Raw genomic sequence first — 16,088 nt, forward strand, 5'->3', positions numbered from 1 at the left:
ATTCTACCTCCTTTCATCTTTGTAATTAGCACTGAAGCAGCATTTCTTTTATTTCAAACAAATACATGTGCATAAAAATCAATCTTAAGCAGACTGTGCTGGCAAGGCTGTTTTACTTTGTTATCAGTGATAAATTCTAGTTATGCATGGGACACATGCTGCTGTTAGATTCTGCCTGGTGGCAACATGTAACCAGTGTCGGCAGTTACAAAGAAGTTAGGAAACAGTCAAAACTCTAGGGTACAGATTTTCATATAATTTGTCCCTCTTGAAGAGCACCCCCTAGTGCTCAGGAGGATTTACACTCTTTGTTTGTTCATAAGCCCATACACCAGATCAGATGAGTGTAAATGATGGAATCCTACAAGAACTCCTAATAGGCTCTGCTGGGACACGTAATCAAATGCCTTACACACTTCTCTCCTTTTGTAATCAAGTGGCAGAGCACATGTTGTGACGACCTTTGTTATAAAGCTGCCTGTTCCCCTGTCTCATCAAAATTCCATGCGCTTCTCATTTTTCATCCCTGCCTTCCCACCAGGATCCCACGATGCCACTGCAGCTCTCCATGGAGCAGAGGGGAGTGTGTCTTAGTATGCCGCAACCTCTGACCCTTCCTCACTCCTAGACTCCATAGCATACTTTTGCTGCAATTCTACTTCTATGAACAGAATAACTTCTAACTAAAAAGTCTCACATGTGCAGCTGATAATCTGCTTCAGCAAACACCATAAAAGATGACTACACTGCGCCACATCATATCTTCAGTCCAAGTGCTGAATAAAGCATAGCAGCGACAAGCTCTTATCAGCAGCTATCAGCAAGAGCTCTTTTTCAGACACCCTAGGTCACATTAACACTAGAAAAGTACTCCTCTCTTGTCTCACCACTGCTGGGCTGACGCAGGAGGAGGATGAGGGTGATAAACCACACAAACAATACTCCTCTTCTTGCCTGCTGCCAGCATGCTTGCCTAGCAGAGAGATCTGATTACAACTGAGAAGAGAGCAGCTTGGTGTTTCATGGAAAAGCAGGTCAACTGTAGAGCGCTGTCAGACCTCGGGAGTCACCGGCCTGATGGAGGAAGAGGAAAAGCTATCCGACAAGGTGGGGAGAGACAGAGGTTTGTCTCTAGCCGTACAGTAATGGGCTTTATTTACGCTCCCATTAGGAACAGAAAGGAGTAGAAATGATGGAAGTGAAAGGACTGAGCATAGGACTCTAGGGAGAGATGCATTAGTGTTGTCTGGCGTTCCTCCTCACCTTTTACCTCTTTGGGTTTCTACCCCCTTTCCCCCTTTGGCTCACTCACAGGAGACGGAGCTGCCCCACTGCCAACACCTAACTCCTTATGTGTTTTTCTGTCCTCAGTGTTTGAGTCAGACAAAACGCAAAATCAATAATGCTTTTTCTCCCCCATTTCCTCTTTGATGCAACTTCAAAAAGCCAATGGACAGCCCTCCAGAGGCCCACAGAGGAAAAAAAAAAGCCGATGGTATGAAACACGTTCAGAATGAAAGTACAGGGGAATATAACTTCACCCTTCACTCTCTTTAAACACTGTTAACTTCTAAACCACAAGTGGCAAAGCACATCAGGGCAAAGCAAAGTACACAAGGTTGTAGAAATCTCTTTTTTTCCCCATTATCAAGTGATTATTACTGACATAATTTATCCTATTGATACAGCACATACAATAAAGCTGATATATACTAAGGATGAGAATGTGAGTAATTCAAATATTTAAAAAAAATAAATCATTAAGATCTGAGGTACATAGTCTCTGAACAGGAGTAGTGAAAAAAAAAATCACATTTATATTCTCTGTACATCTTCTCAAGAGGAAGCTACAGGAAGAAAGAGAAAGAAATGAAAGTAAAAATGGACTGTGGTATATGATTATCTAACTAGTGCTGACAGAGGAAGTATTCTATCAGCAGTTAAATGCTGCATGACAGGGAGATACTTCAAAGGATCTATAAGTGACTCCTGAAATACTCAGTGAAAGTAAAGTAGGAAATTACCCTCAAGTTAGAGGCATTTGACTAAACCCAGCTAGGTGTTTTACCTGACTAGAGAGCCAAATGGAGAACCCTGAGTGAACTTGTGGTAAGCATGTTTTAGAATGAGCAAAAATTATCTGGTGAAACTCGAGATGCTTTGAGCCACCGCTGCTTGTTGTATCCTGCTGTTTGACTGGCCACAAAGCAGCAGAGTCGTTTAACCTTGCCTGTGATGGGGCTAATCTGTCAAAATCACATGGTATGACTGACAAGACAAGAAGACTGACAGAGCTGTCTGCCAGACAAAGGTTTGAGAACTATAAACTGTAGTCAGATATGGTGACTGTGAAACTCTTTTCTGCAAGAATGCAAACAACTGCACAGTGAGCACAACATTCCCACAAGCAATTTTATTCACAAATTCTTTTCAATAATGATAAATTCAAGTTTCAGTTTAGTTTGCTTTTATTTCTATTTATACTTTTATACAAATATGTGAGTGATTACAATGATTGTTTATTATGTGATTTAATTATAGACTTCAACTATTTGTAATCTTTTCCAAAAGTATAACTATGCAAAAAAATAACAAGAAATATGAAATATCATTAAATAGTAAGGTAATAAATAATATCAGCTTCAGGAATAAGTTTTTATCATTGGGGTTCTCTTCTCTACAGAGTGCTCCTCCTTCTTTTCCCAACTTCTATGGAGCCAAATCAAAAATCCATGCTCTCAATGGGCAGTCAATATCTCATTAACCAGCTCCTCTACACACAGTCAGGCAGCCAGAATGTTTGTCTCTGTGTGCACTGCACAGACTGGCACACCTCACACTCTTTAATAACCTGTGGGGACAAAATTTCACTTCCTCATCCAGTTAGGAGGCATGAAAGATGAAAAAAAAATCACTTGAGCTGTATTTTGTTAGTGTGACTCGTGATTGCCTTAACCATTTTTGTATAAAATATCCCTCCATATGCAATACTGGTATTAGAATGACATTTTTCCACACAAGAAATAGAAAACAACTTAAAATTTTCCCTCTTTGTAAATGAGGTTTCTTTACTTCAAATCCTTGGAGATGATTTGGGCTATATTTGTCTTTAACGTAATCTCCAGCAGTTTTTTTTTCTCCTTTGGCTCTTCAAGTCCTCAGTCCCTAACTGGATAATAGCCAATCTTGTTAACCTCTGCTTTAATGTGCGAGAGCCTGCAGCACTGGTAGTGAGCGCTTCAATCGGCCACTGATAGAAAGAGACAAAGAGTGCCAAATCTACAGCAAATATTTACAGCCTTGTTAACATAGCCTTAAAGCGCCTATCACAAGATATTTAGCTATACCTTCTCTAGGGCCCCAGAACATTTTTCACAGTCTAATACACACTCATGGTAAATTACATATCTATGTGCTGTCTACTTGCATTTTACTGGCTTACTGGGCCTTGTTTTTGATGATTTTGTTGCCACAAAAAATGTTTTTTTTCAAGGGTTAATTATATGTACTCTGGATAAGAAGCACTTTTTACCTTTTCTATCCACACATCAAACAACTTTCTTTAATGATGTAATTGGAATTTTCATCTTAATTGTGCTGAGTAGGCTGGCTAATTTGCATGGGGTAATGAGAGGGATGTTTCCATTACAGGTAATTAGGTACTTGAGAGGCAGTGGTGTGGTAGAGAGGCTGAATTGAGAGGGAAAGGAGGGTAGACAGGGGTGCAGGGTAGACACAAAGCCACAGAGACACATATGATGTTTGTTATAATATATTAGCATTATTTAGAGGATGAAAACAATCTTTGAAAAACAGCAAAAATGAGTCCATATAGTAGGATCGGGTGGCAATATTAACATAATAAGCGAGTGTCTGCCACGGAAGCAAGTCATTGTGCAGTTCATTTAATTCACTGACCATTTTCTGGAAGAAATTGCTACTGCCATTTGAATTAGCTTCCAATTATGCTGCTTGTTCACATTTTAATTTCATTTCTGACACCGTCACAGTATCCCGTCATGACACCAGTGACCCTTGTCAAACTGAAAGTACCAATGTGGGGAAAGACAGGGCTAAAAGGAGACATTAAAAACAGGCAAACAGACTGGTGGAGAAACATTAATATAGACGTTTACCGCTGATGGCAAATACAGAAAAATAGAAATGTGGTTCACCTCTGTTAATAAGTCTTAATCAAATTAACTTATAAAGAATAAAACTGTGTTCTCTCACAGCATGTAAAAGTGAGGAAGAAATAAAAAAGGAATTGTTGACGCTCTTATGCTGCACTTTTTAATAAGTCAGAAATTCTACAAAGCACACTAACTTTCTCCCAAAAATATAAGATAAAGTGAATAGTCTCATTGTAAATGGCACATAAAAGGACATTGGGTCAAAAGGTCTTTTTGAATGTGGCTCACTGAAAATAAAATTGGCTCCTTTTCAATTTCTTTTGTCAGACTAATCACAAATGACTAAGAGCCACACTTCATAAATGAATTCTCACAGACCATCATTATTACAAAGGAAAAAAGAAAGGAGAAAAGAGAAATTAACACTGGTCAGAGATGCCAGTTTCACACCATTCAAGGCAATTTAACAGCTCCAAGATACCAGAGTTATAAACAAGCAAAATTAAATTAAGAGGGCTTCAAATGAATTTTACTTAATTGGACTAAAGTAGCTTTTTATCTTTAAAAAAAAGTGTATATAATAAATTTACTTGCTTGGAATCATGGCATTAAAAATCCCTGCTGCCTTAGAATGAGAATAAATACTACTATACAAAAGCCAAATTTATTTTTTGACAGGTGGGAAGGGACAAAAGCAGCACGTGTCAAATCAAATTATTATTAGAGATATTTTTTTATGCAACACGGAGTGACAGCTGTGTGTGCCTCCTCGTTGTTATTGAAGGCAATTTCGTTGTATCGTGTGTGCACATGTGAACACACATGTGCACACACATGTTGGGATGATGTTCGCATCTCTCATTGTGGAAGAATGCATTCACAAGTGTGAAAAACGCGATTAAATGCATGTGCGTGTGCAAGCATGCATGCGAGAAGTGTGTCTGACTGCACTTTTCATATCTATCTGCACGGACGTGTGTGCGCGCACATGTGCCTATGATGGAGGGGGTTGAAGAGCTGGGATTAGGCATAGGCTACTAGATCAACATCAGAGCGACTGGGAGGACCCATCGTGCTCTCATGGCCACACATGTAAACCCCGACTACCCCAAAAAATAGGTCAGTGGAACACAACACACGCACGCACACGCAGTTATACGCACACATACAAGCGCCGGTATCAACTCAAAGAATCACTGTCTGCCACTCGCGCCTTGTCGCCGTTCTGCGACCCAAGTTCAACACCGCCACACACATCTTCCCGCGGCACAGACACGTCCTCTGGGCTGGAACAACCGAATTAAAAACCGGGTAGAAAGGGACAGCAACAGGACCTCCGTCATACCACAGCGCTCTACCTCATATTTACAGAAGATGAAAAAGATAATAATAATAATAATAATAAAAATTATATATATATATATATATATATATATATATATATATATATATATATATATATATATATATATAACTTCTGTTCTGAAGCTCGGGAAGTGCTTCACACGTAAAGATTTACACTTGCTGCGGTTTACACAGCACCCCCCACACAACTGTAGCAGTGAGAAAAAACACACTGTAGCCTAAATAATAAAAAATCAAAACAAAACCTTTCTGATGTATTAAAATAGAGAAATAATAATAAGTTTTTTCTGGTAAAAAAAAACAAAAACAAACCATTGATGCGTAAAAAGAAATAGTAAAATAAATAAATAAATAAATAAATAAATAAAAATCTTAACTGACTTGGACACAATCAGAAGCCGTGCGTTACTGTATTTCTCCCTCCCTCCTCTCTGTCACACTCATGCCTTGCAAATGAAATGCAAAGAGTTGGCAGACTATGAATAGCGGAGCGCACTTCCCTACTTGTTACTCTGGCAGTAGATTCAGCATGCATGCTATTGCGCTTACCTTTCATAGCTGAAATCACAAAATACATCATTAAGCTTCGAGTCCATAAGAGAAGAACTATCACCAGCGCAAAGCCTTCCACTGCTGTCTCAGCAGCAGCTGGCCAGCACAGCTCTGCCTCTCAGCCTTCGAGCATGACCACACCAGAATCCATGTGACTGTGACATCAGTGTTCATGTCTGACTGCTCCCCACCCACCGGCCTTTGATTGGCACAGCATGCAGCCAGTAGGGGCGCTGAGAGCTCAGGCAGGGAAGCTGGCCGTCTTCCCACTGATTGCAGTCTTGTGTACTGGCTTGCTAGACACAGCACACTCCAACTATCTTCCGTGGCTTATCTTTTTATTGCAAGGATAAAGTCAGGCATCGTTTATTCCACATTCTTGTTCTGCAACCCTGTTCTTTTTCTCCCCCCCTTTTTTAATTTTTTTAAGTGCAATATCAAAATAAAACAAAGAAGGGACAAAGAGAGAGAGGTGATGGAAGAGAAGAGAAAACAACAGAAGTGATGAAAAATAAATAAGCAGAGATGATGGGTATGAGAGGATGTTTTTTTTTTTTCTTCCTTTTTTTAAATGGCTCAAAGATGGAAGTGCTCCTTCTACCTGTCTGTGGAGATGAGTGATCAGTGTGGGGCCAGATGTCTGCAAGCAGCGGTGGGCCCTTCGCAGAAAGAAGACAAGTGGAGCCACAGCATCTTCCTCTGACCTCTCAGAGGACCTACACGCCCCTTTCTCTCTCACACACACTTTTTCTGACAGGTGAGGAAAAGGAGATAGTGACGGAACCGTTTGGATGATCCCCTCCGCCCCACAGAGACCGGGCGATGAGTTTCTTGCTATCGCCTCTCCGTCTCCTCCTCCTCCTGTGCCCCTCACTCTCGCCCCCTGCTTTCCATTCCAGCCTCTGCCGCTCTCTCCTCCCCCTCTCCTCACTCATCCTCTCTCATATGATAATCTGTTCTGACTCCTAACCAGCTGCCTCTCTCTGATACAATATTCTGGTTTTAGTGCAATCCAGCCTTGGCCAATAACCATTTGGCATTTCCATGAATAAGCTGGAGCTCATATCATCTTGTCTCAAGACAAACATCACACAGCTTTGGTTTCCAGACACTGCAATATTTCATACAAAAAAATTAAACCACAGAAAATATTTTTTCTTACACCATAAATATTTCAAATTTGCAAATCTGAATTTCAGAGGCTCATTTCACATTCTCTGCAGTTGCCTGATTTTAATAACTCTACTTGGGCTCCATCTTTTCCCCAGAATTATGACTCTTCCACATGGCAAGAATTTAAATTTATTGAAAGGATAGCCCCTTAAGATGTAGCATCTATTTTTTTAGAGCTAACTGAAGACATAACTACGATATCACAAAATGATGTGGCAAAAACACAAATAAGCACCACTCACTCACACTCACCCACACTCACTAAGACTGAAAAAAAGGTGTAAAAATGTTCTTTAGGATAAGGGAAAATGCTCGTTTGTAGCATGAATAAAAAGTGCAAACAAATTGAAAAGCATCAGCTGTTTCTCTACAATAAGAAAATATAGATTATGTGTGAGAAGAACCAATGGATTAAAAAATAAAAGGTAGGAGATTTTATACAGGTGTAAATTTAATGCAGATCTAAAGAATACATGGGTCTTTCAAAAAGGACAACAGCAATAAACAACAACTAAAAATTAAATTGCCCTTTGGAGTCTTAAATTAACAAAGCAACTGCTGTAGACATTCTGATAATTTATTCCTGTGTTATACTCTTAATATCTATATTCATTTTGTGTCTTCTCTTGTGTTCTAATGATTAAATAAAGGTACTTCTAACCACATAAAATATGGAAATGAGGACTCAGCAGCTTGCAACATAAATCTTCCCATGACAATGTTTCATTAGGACCTCTATGATCCATTAGAATAACTGAACACATTAACTCAGGTTGTGTCAACACTGATTTCTTATTGCACACTGCAGTAATGAACAAAATATCGTTCAGAGGCTGATAGAATCAAATGGAGCGTGCCTGGGATAAGAACAACATGTAGACGGGCCACAGTAGGTGAACTATTCAAAACAATGTGATGTAAGAGACAGTGCAGCTGTCTCATTTTGATGTCTGCATCTCCTCACTAGATCTTCAAAGTTCACCAGATGAGTCAAGGCCAAGGCCCACGCAGGAACATGTTTAACTGCCACTATCTGTGGTTGTTTCTTCGAAACTGGCTGCTGTATCTGACTTTCTGCCGAGCATGGCTCGAGACACTGGCGTTAAACTGAGGAGCGGTTAAAGAGGGGAAAGCAGACAGACAAAAACCAGGATAGCATGAGTTATATCTGTTATCCGAGAGCATCTGAGAGGAGGATAACACCCATATTACAATCTGAGCATAAGGAGGAGAGCGCCATGTTTCCTACAGCATTTATCTACTTTGCTGTGCGTATGTAGAAATAGCTTCTGAGCTGGTGCTCCACAGGTCAGGAAGATTGCTTCTATGAAAACAAAAAGAAAAAGCATGAAGAAAGCCACATGGGTCTGATATATATATACACATATATATATATATATATATATATATATATATATATATATATATATATATATATATATATATATATATATATATATATGCTTTCATGGTCCAAGCTACAAAAAACACAACTACAATAAAAGCAATGGCTCTTACACAAGCTGTGTGTTCTTTGATTCATCCAGAGTTGCAGGGAAGAGATGTTGCTGTTGCTCTGTCCTCTCATCTACACAACATATACGGTGCCACCAAGAGTGTATAATTGTACTTGAATTCCACAATATCCCTAAGGACTAATGTTTCCAGCAAAGCTGCTTCATTAGCTCTTGATCACACTGTGGCTTGACAACTCCACATTACAAGTGACAGCATGCCAATACGCTGCTGATGCATGTTCACTGGCGCATTGATTAAGCCACAACAGACCTAATGGTCATGTTTCTATGAGCATTAATGCAATGATGAGAAGTCATTAAAATAATTATTTTAGTTGATAAAGCATTTATAGCCCTGAGTACAGAGTAAAAAAAAAGTGATAATGAAGTTTGGGCATTTCAGTCAACATAGAAATTGAGCTGAAACAGGCACAAAACACTAAATCTGCATTTAAATTCACAGTCATGTGTCTCAGACTCCTCATGGATTAATTCATATAAATGTATTTACTGTAAACAGGCCTAGTGGAATGAAATTCAATTGAGATGTGTACTGAACATCCACTGTTGCCCCTGGAGGAGAGGAGAGGATGAGACCCGATAATGGCCTCATTAGCAGTCTGTCAGTAGCCATTCTATACACAGGCTCACCGTGCAGCTGATCCACATTAACTCTTACAGCCCTGGACTAATATAGAGGACCAGTGGTCTGCATGCCATTGCACTCTGTGGCCTTTGACCTTCACAAAATAAACCCTTTTAGACCTGCTCATTATTGTGTCCCAACTGAGGTTGTGCTTTATTTTAGTGAGCTAAGGTGTATTTTCCATCACGGAACCACCTGGGTGTTGGGAGCTGCGCCACCAGCCCGAAGCAGCAGCAGAATTAACAAGCTCCAACAGGCACTCCATGAAAACAATACAGATCAATTTAAAATAGATGCCAAGCAGTGGAGGGCATAATATCAGAACCATAACAGCCCCGACCCACACTACACAATCATAAACCAATTTAGGGCCATTTCAGGCAGTTTCCTGGGGGCTTCCACTTGTGGGAAGACTTCAATAAATCACACAGACAACAAAGGAAATATCTATTTCATTGAAAATAAAGGACACTTCTGGGCTCTGTCCAGAGCACTGCAGTGGATTGCATTTAAAGACATGTTTAAATAAAAACAGGGAAAGTTTAAAAAACATTCTGCACACCACTGCTGTGCCAGCATGTTGTAGCTACACGAACTGATTTTCTATGAAGCAGTGCAAGGTGTAAAAAATCATAACACCTTTAACAATTTCCATACTTGTACACAGTCTACAGATTAATGGCTGCATACACTGTCCTTCATCCTTTATATGCACAACAGCCCCAGGGCCAGATCATCTCTACTCTCTCTTTCTCTGTCACTAAATACACATACACACATACACAATATTTATAGAATAGTAGGGCCAAAAGGAAGAGATATAAAAGCACATCATTCCTACATAGGTGAGGTGCACACCTGTCAACTGTCATATAATCAGAATCAACATAACAGCACTTATAGTGAATAGTTGACAAGGCTATAGCCTTTTGTTTTACAGCCAACGGTTATTTATAGACCTGAATTTAAATATATTTTTAAGGCAAATGTAAAAATCAATCTCCGGTATCTCCAACTCAATTGAATCATCATGTTTTTGTCATGATAAAAACAAAGAAAAAGTAATACAAGACCTCATGTCTCCACTGCTGCTAAGTCTTGGAGGCATGACCAGACCTCACATCATTAAAGGGAGACCTATGTGATCTCTTGATGGCATGAGTAAGGTGATGACCATATACTGCTTGTTTTCAGTCACAATAATATTTTGTGACAGTTCAGTTGTTACTGTTTCTTAGCGATGAAATAAGCCGAGCCATTTCTTCCTGTTTCTGGGCAAATCAGCAACAACAAAAGAGTTTATAATCTGCCCAGTGGAACTGGATGTTGCATTGAAAAAAAAAATAATCTGCATCTCAAACACATAGTTACTGAATAAAGACTGTCATTGAATTGCCTGGGGAAAAAAAAAACTGTTTATCTATGTGGTTTATCAGATGTAAAGGCAGTGGTAAAGAGCACTTATTGGCACTGCTCCAGTAACATCATATAGTTTACCTCACGGAACAATTTTTTCAATAGATCAATAGAAATCAGATTTAACAATGAATTGCACTGCATCTCTTTTGTGTGAAGCTGCCCTTGGGGACAGAAAGGAAACGGATAGGCGGATAGAGAGAGAAGGAGCGAAAGGGAACGAGGAGAGGAGATTATCGCAGGCATGGCAGCCTGTGTGAGAGGCTTAGCTTGGCTAGGCAGGGAGGTGGAACCCTGTGAATTCTAATGAACTGGCAAGGCTCCCCCTAAAACCAGCTCCATCTCCATGGCATGAGGACGATAGGAGGGAAGGAGGAGGTGATTAGGAAGGCGCAGCCCCTCTATGGCAAACCAAACAGAGCAGGTCATTTCCCTGTGATAATTATGGCTATAACCAGGCATGAAGGATTGGTAATGGACCTGCTTATTCTTCATGCTCCGCAAAGGCAACCACTGAGCCTGTCAGGGGGAAAAGCATGATTGTATGTCTTTTTTTTTTGTTAGTAGGGTGACTCTGGTAAGAGTTGCAATGGCTGTTGAAAAGGGCAGCGGGGGAACTTGGCCTTTGAGGGAGAAGTTAACGAATGAACTTCATTATTGAGGAGCATACCATGGAGACCCCCTGGTGTGTGTGATGTATCACCTAGCATCAAAGTTACACACTCCCCCACCATCACCGGTATAGCTTGACATCAGCTCTGGGGGGAGGTATGCGTGTAAACTAAAATAGTTTAACCTTCTGGCTTAAGGCTAGAAGGGAAGAAGACAACAGAAAAACATGCAGATTTGCATCAAAGAAAGAAAGAAAGAAAGAAAGAAAAGGAAGTGGTATTTTCTCTGGTTGTGGGCTTAGCAGTTTGACAATTATCCTAACTCCAAAACCTCCAAAGTGAATAATGAGGTGGTACTTTTTCCTGTGCCTGCTCAGTGCAGGAACCCTCAGAAGAAAACAGTTTTAGCTAAAACTAACACATATTTAACATTCTCTCTGTGACTTCAGGTAAAGTAGTTGGTCCATTGAGGAATTCTTGATCAACACATTAATTTATTAGCTCTGTTCAAGCATAAAAGTTAAATTTCCTAAGTTGTCTGAGCTTAAAAAAAGCAAGAAAGAAGAAAAAAAAAATGACCCACCAAAGGGGCTAATGTTTTCCTCAAGATTGAGGGAGATCTTCAGGCTATGCATGATGTGTACCACTTAGCCTCCCCCCCTTTCCCCTCCTTCACCAGGTCTGGATGGAGTTCCTCTGTGGTGGACGGGACGAAGGATCTCTTTACTGAGCGTGCTCTCAACACTTTTACCGTTGACTTATGAGGATGCCATGGGTGCAGGGGAGTGATTCATCACTGGATGTGTTCCTCTTGCACCCTCACACATTAGTAATGTGGTCCGCTGAGGAGGAGTCCTGTCATCAGTCTGTACCTGGACCCTCCGAACAAGGTAGGTCAACAGGAGGCAGCAGCGGCTGGCCCACTTTTAGTCTTTCACAGCACCTTTAAGTTTCCTCCAGCTCTGCCACAGCTGAGCCTGACGGACATGCTGAGAACAGCTTGGTCAAGGGTGGACGCAGCCTTGGTGGTGTAAGCGTTTACCTCACATTATCTGTTGACTCAGTGGAGTTTGTCTTCCAAGTACAGCAAAAGTAAAGGAGGGGTGGTAGCTATCGTCATTCACAATTTTATAGCATCTACAAAGAAAATAAAGAGTGGAAAAACAAACAAGTTATGAATCATAGTTTGGATGAAAAGTTCCCAGACTCATCCATCTGAAACCGCCTGAGGGAATTTCATCACAAGACTCCCAAGTCCTCTCTAATGCAGCCGCACAAAAACAACAAGATTGTCTGTTCTTTTACAAAATATAGAGCCACTTTAAGTCAGCATAAGCCTTTGACCTTAACATTGCAGGTAATGCACGTTTAAATACCTACCTCAGTATTCATGTTTGTCATTTTACTTGTGAAGATTAGGTGTAAAAAGGCTATTTGAAACCAAAACACAGGATTAAGGGATAATGCTGCTCTGTGTCTTGTGAGTCGACCTTGATTCTGTAATCCAGCACAATACTGGAGAACAGCATATTTCTCGCTCTTGTACATTCAATACACTCACTGTAGAACAGCTCTCTCTGATGTAATGGCACAAGCATAATGGCACCATGCTGAAAGCGAAAGTAATCGGAATTAAGGGGAACTTCATTGTAATATCTGTGTAATAGTGGTGAAAATAGTATTACAAAAATTTGTACAAAAGCCAAATATTATTGGCAGTACTTTGATATTGATATGATATGAAAGGAGGGGGCATGACAGTATAAGCTAAATATGTTGTTACAGGAAAAAGTGAAAAAAAGAAATGATGTGTGTGTATATAGAGCAACAAAAGTAAATTGTTTTTAGTTACGCAGACCCGTGCCTTAATGGCCACATTGAGAAATGAACTTGCTCTTTAGCATGAACCAACCTGCAGCCAGCGGTGGTGTTATTAAGGGTTGTGCCGATTAATCAGAGTGGACGCCAATTAAATATGGAGGTGGGACCCTCTGTGTCATCAAACACATTATAAAGCATTGTGTCACCTGACTCCAGGTTACTCAGTATACATGCTTTCTCTCTTTTCCCAGTCTCCTTTATTTTCCTCACTCCAAATCTCCTTACCTGTTATTCTTTTTTTTCTCCCTTCACTGTGCTGCAGACACTGTAGAATGAAAACCTGCCTTTGATGTCTGGGATCCTATAATGCTGAGCAGTAGAAATCCGCATGCCTGTTATCTGCAGAATCTTAATGATGACAGCTAACTTCACAATGGGTTAACCACATCTCTCTGTTCTCGCTCTGCACACCCACAGAAACACAAATTAATAGCAATGCAGAAAAAACAGCATTCCTCTAATAAAGCAGATTCAACAAAATGGGCCCAATGCGATCAGCACAAATGTCAATGTAAAATATCAACGGAAGCTTTTGTGAGCTTGTCTGCTTTCTTTTTTGTATGTGCAACTTCTTTTTTTTTTGTTTATGAACAGAATGACATTGTTTGTCAGAAAGATACAATCCTCACCTCAAATTATCTAACTCCATTTCAGAGCATATTTGATTATAAAGCAGTTTGCACTTGTTTCTTTGTTGCACTGTAACGATTATTACTGATATGCAAAATATTGCTTAGACTTCAAGAATGTTATTTTATAAAGCTCATCTATTAAAAAAAGTTTCAAGGAAATTATCTAGGAAAAATGAAATGTTTTGTCATTTGTCTCGAAAGATTTGGATCATGCTGGTGTTGTAATTAGTTCAGAGGAACCTGATGAAGGTGCTATGGCTGATAATAATGAAACCCATTTTAAAGCTGCCCCATCAGCATCAGTCAGGATCATATCTGGAGGAGCTCCATGACCTCCGCCTCTGTCGCCCTCCATGAATCAAACCCTTCATTACATGCTGACACTCTTGTCCTGTGCTGAATGTGTGCACACCATGGGACAAGGATGAGGCATCAGAAACCTGATGAGAGACGGATAACTTGCGCCCGTGCAAATGTTAGCCGACTGTGTGGCGCAGCGACCGTGAGGCTGGCCGTGCCCTCCCAGCCATGCCAACTGCTTCGCCTGGCAGCAGCCGACGTCTCAGAACAGCCCTTGCTCCCCGGCCCCTTTCACCTGAGGCATCGGCAGACAGCCGGCATAAGAGAAATCGCCCACAGCAGATGGGGCCAGTTACTTTGGCTGGCCCATCCAAGCATTGTGTCCTTGTCATATGTCACTTACTCCCGTTTTCTGGTTTGACAACAGAGTCTTTCAGTTTTGAATGAGACACAAAAGAGAGTATGTAGGGAAATGCTGAAGAGGTTTCTCTTTGCACTAACTCAAATTCTCTAAAAGAGCCGGCACCCAGAGAAGAACCAGATTAAGAGTCAACAAAAGCAGCGCTGACAAAAACCTGTCTTGCACCCGTAGAGTTCCCCTCACTACTCCCTCCTAAAACACCCAGGGCCCCTGGGAGGTGTTAAAAGGAAAAGTCTTTGGTCCCACAAACTTATGCAAAGAAAGTGTATGTACAAAGGCCATTTGCAATTTTCCAAAATGCCAGACATAATGCTTTTACTGAAAAATGAGGACTTGCCATATTGAGTTGGAGAGGAAAAGACATGGCAAGAGAGAAAAAATGGAGAAAAATCATGCTGGCCTGGTTTATGACAAATAGATAGCTCTATTGATTTCCCTTTTACAGTGACTGTCCATCCCTCACTGCTGTGATTACACTGACCCATTTCAAAAAAAAAAAAAAAAAAAAGGAAAAAACAAGAAAAAAAAAAAAAGCCATTTATTATAGATTAAACCAAAGCGTCCAAAAAGAAAATACTTCTTTTGTTGAACAAACAAATAGAGTAAAATGAAACATAACCTACAGGACAGAAAGAAGGAAAAAAAAAAAAAAAGATTTCTTCAATTTAAACATCCAGTGTTGCTCCAAGAGAAGAGGAAACAACCAGTTCTAGTACCATGCTGAGAATCAAATAACTTTTCACAGACAGAGAGGTTATATGTGAGGCCATTATCATTTTCAGTTCCAGCAAAAAAACATCAACATTAAAATGGCTGCAAGAACTAACATTAAAATAACATAATGGCAATTTTACAAACTTAGAACATTTTTTTAAAACAACAGCGTGCAATATATCTGATATTAATCTGCTGTGGAGTATGTAGTCTTGCATTGTGTGTTATTTTTATTTATTTATTTTTTTATTCTCAACACACCACAGCATGGTTCAGCGTGGTAAGTTTTGTGCTGATGATTCCTTTGTGTCTGTGTGTACTGCTCCGCTATGTCTGTGCCATGCGTCTCACTAGACTATCTCACTCCGTGCAGCTCAGGGGACTCTGGCTGGCTGATCTTCATTATCAGCCCTAGCTTAACAATGTTCTGGATGCACTTCCCACATGAGTGCAACTAACAAATCCCCACAGAGCTGAATCAAGGCAACAATGTGATGAAATACCTTCAAACAACCACTGAGCATGGAACACTGAGCTATGCAGAGACAACTCACACTGCCCCGGGCGATTCCACAGGAGTGCGCCTGTTGCCAAGCAAAATTAGACAGCAACTGGGACATATTATTCTCCTAAATTGGCAATGTACAGCACTATTAAGCACCACATATCTCATGTTTGATTAACTGAAAACTCGCTGAGCCAATGCAATAACAATGTACAACTCAAA

The 16,088-nt window shown here is 40.3% G+C and overlaps 1 protein-coding gene across 2 annotated transcripts in view; it reads right to left on the reverse strand.

Annotated features, from left to right (window-relative positions):
• roraa (RAR-related orphan receptor A, paralog a) overlaps positions 1-16,088 on the reverse strand; it is a 193,940-nt gene that overhangs the window by 41,691 nt on the left and 136,161 nt on the right. Inside the window, exon 1 of one of the 2 annotated variants that reach the window (XM_041996413.1) lies at positions 6,048-6,171. The exons of the other annotated variant lie outside the window; for it this stretch is intronic. Within the exon in view, the coding sequence (XP_041852347.1) occupies positions 6,048-6,078 (31 nt within the window). The 5' untranslated portion in view covers positions 6,079-6,171. Of the gene's footprint in view, positions 1-6,047; positions 6,172-16,088 lie in introns of those variants that run through there. 2 annotated transcript variants of the gene reach the window in all.

The sequence above is a fragment of the Melanotaenia boesemani genome, chromosome 10 (assembly GCF_017639745.1).
Source record: "Melanotaenia boesemani isolate fMelBoe1 chromosome 10, fMelBoe1.pri, whole genome shotgun sequence".
In the NCBI taxonomy this organism is placed as follows: Eukaryota; Metazoa; Chordata; class Actinopteri; order Atheriniformes; family Melanotaeniidae; genus Melanotaenia; species Melanotaenia boesemani.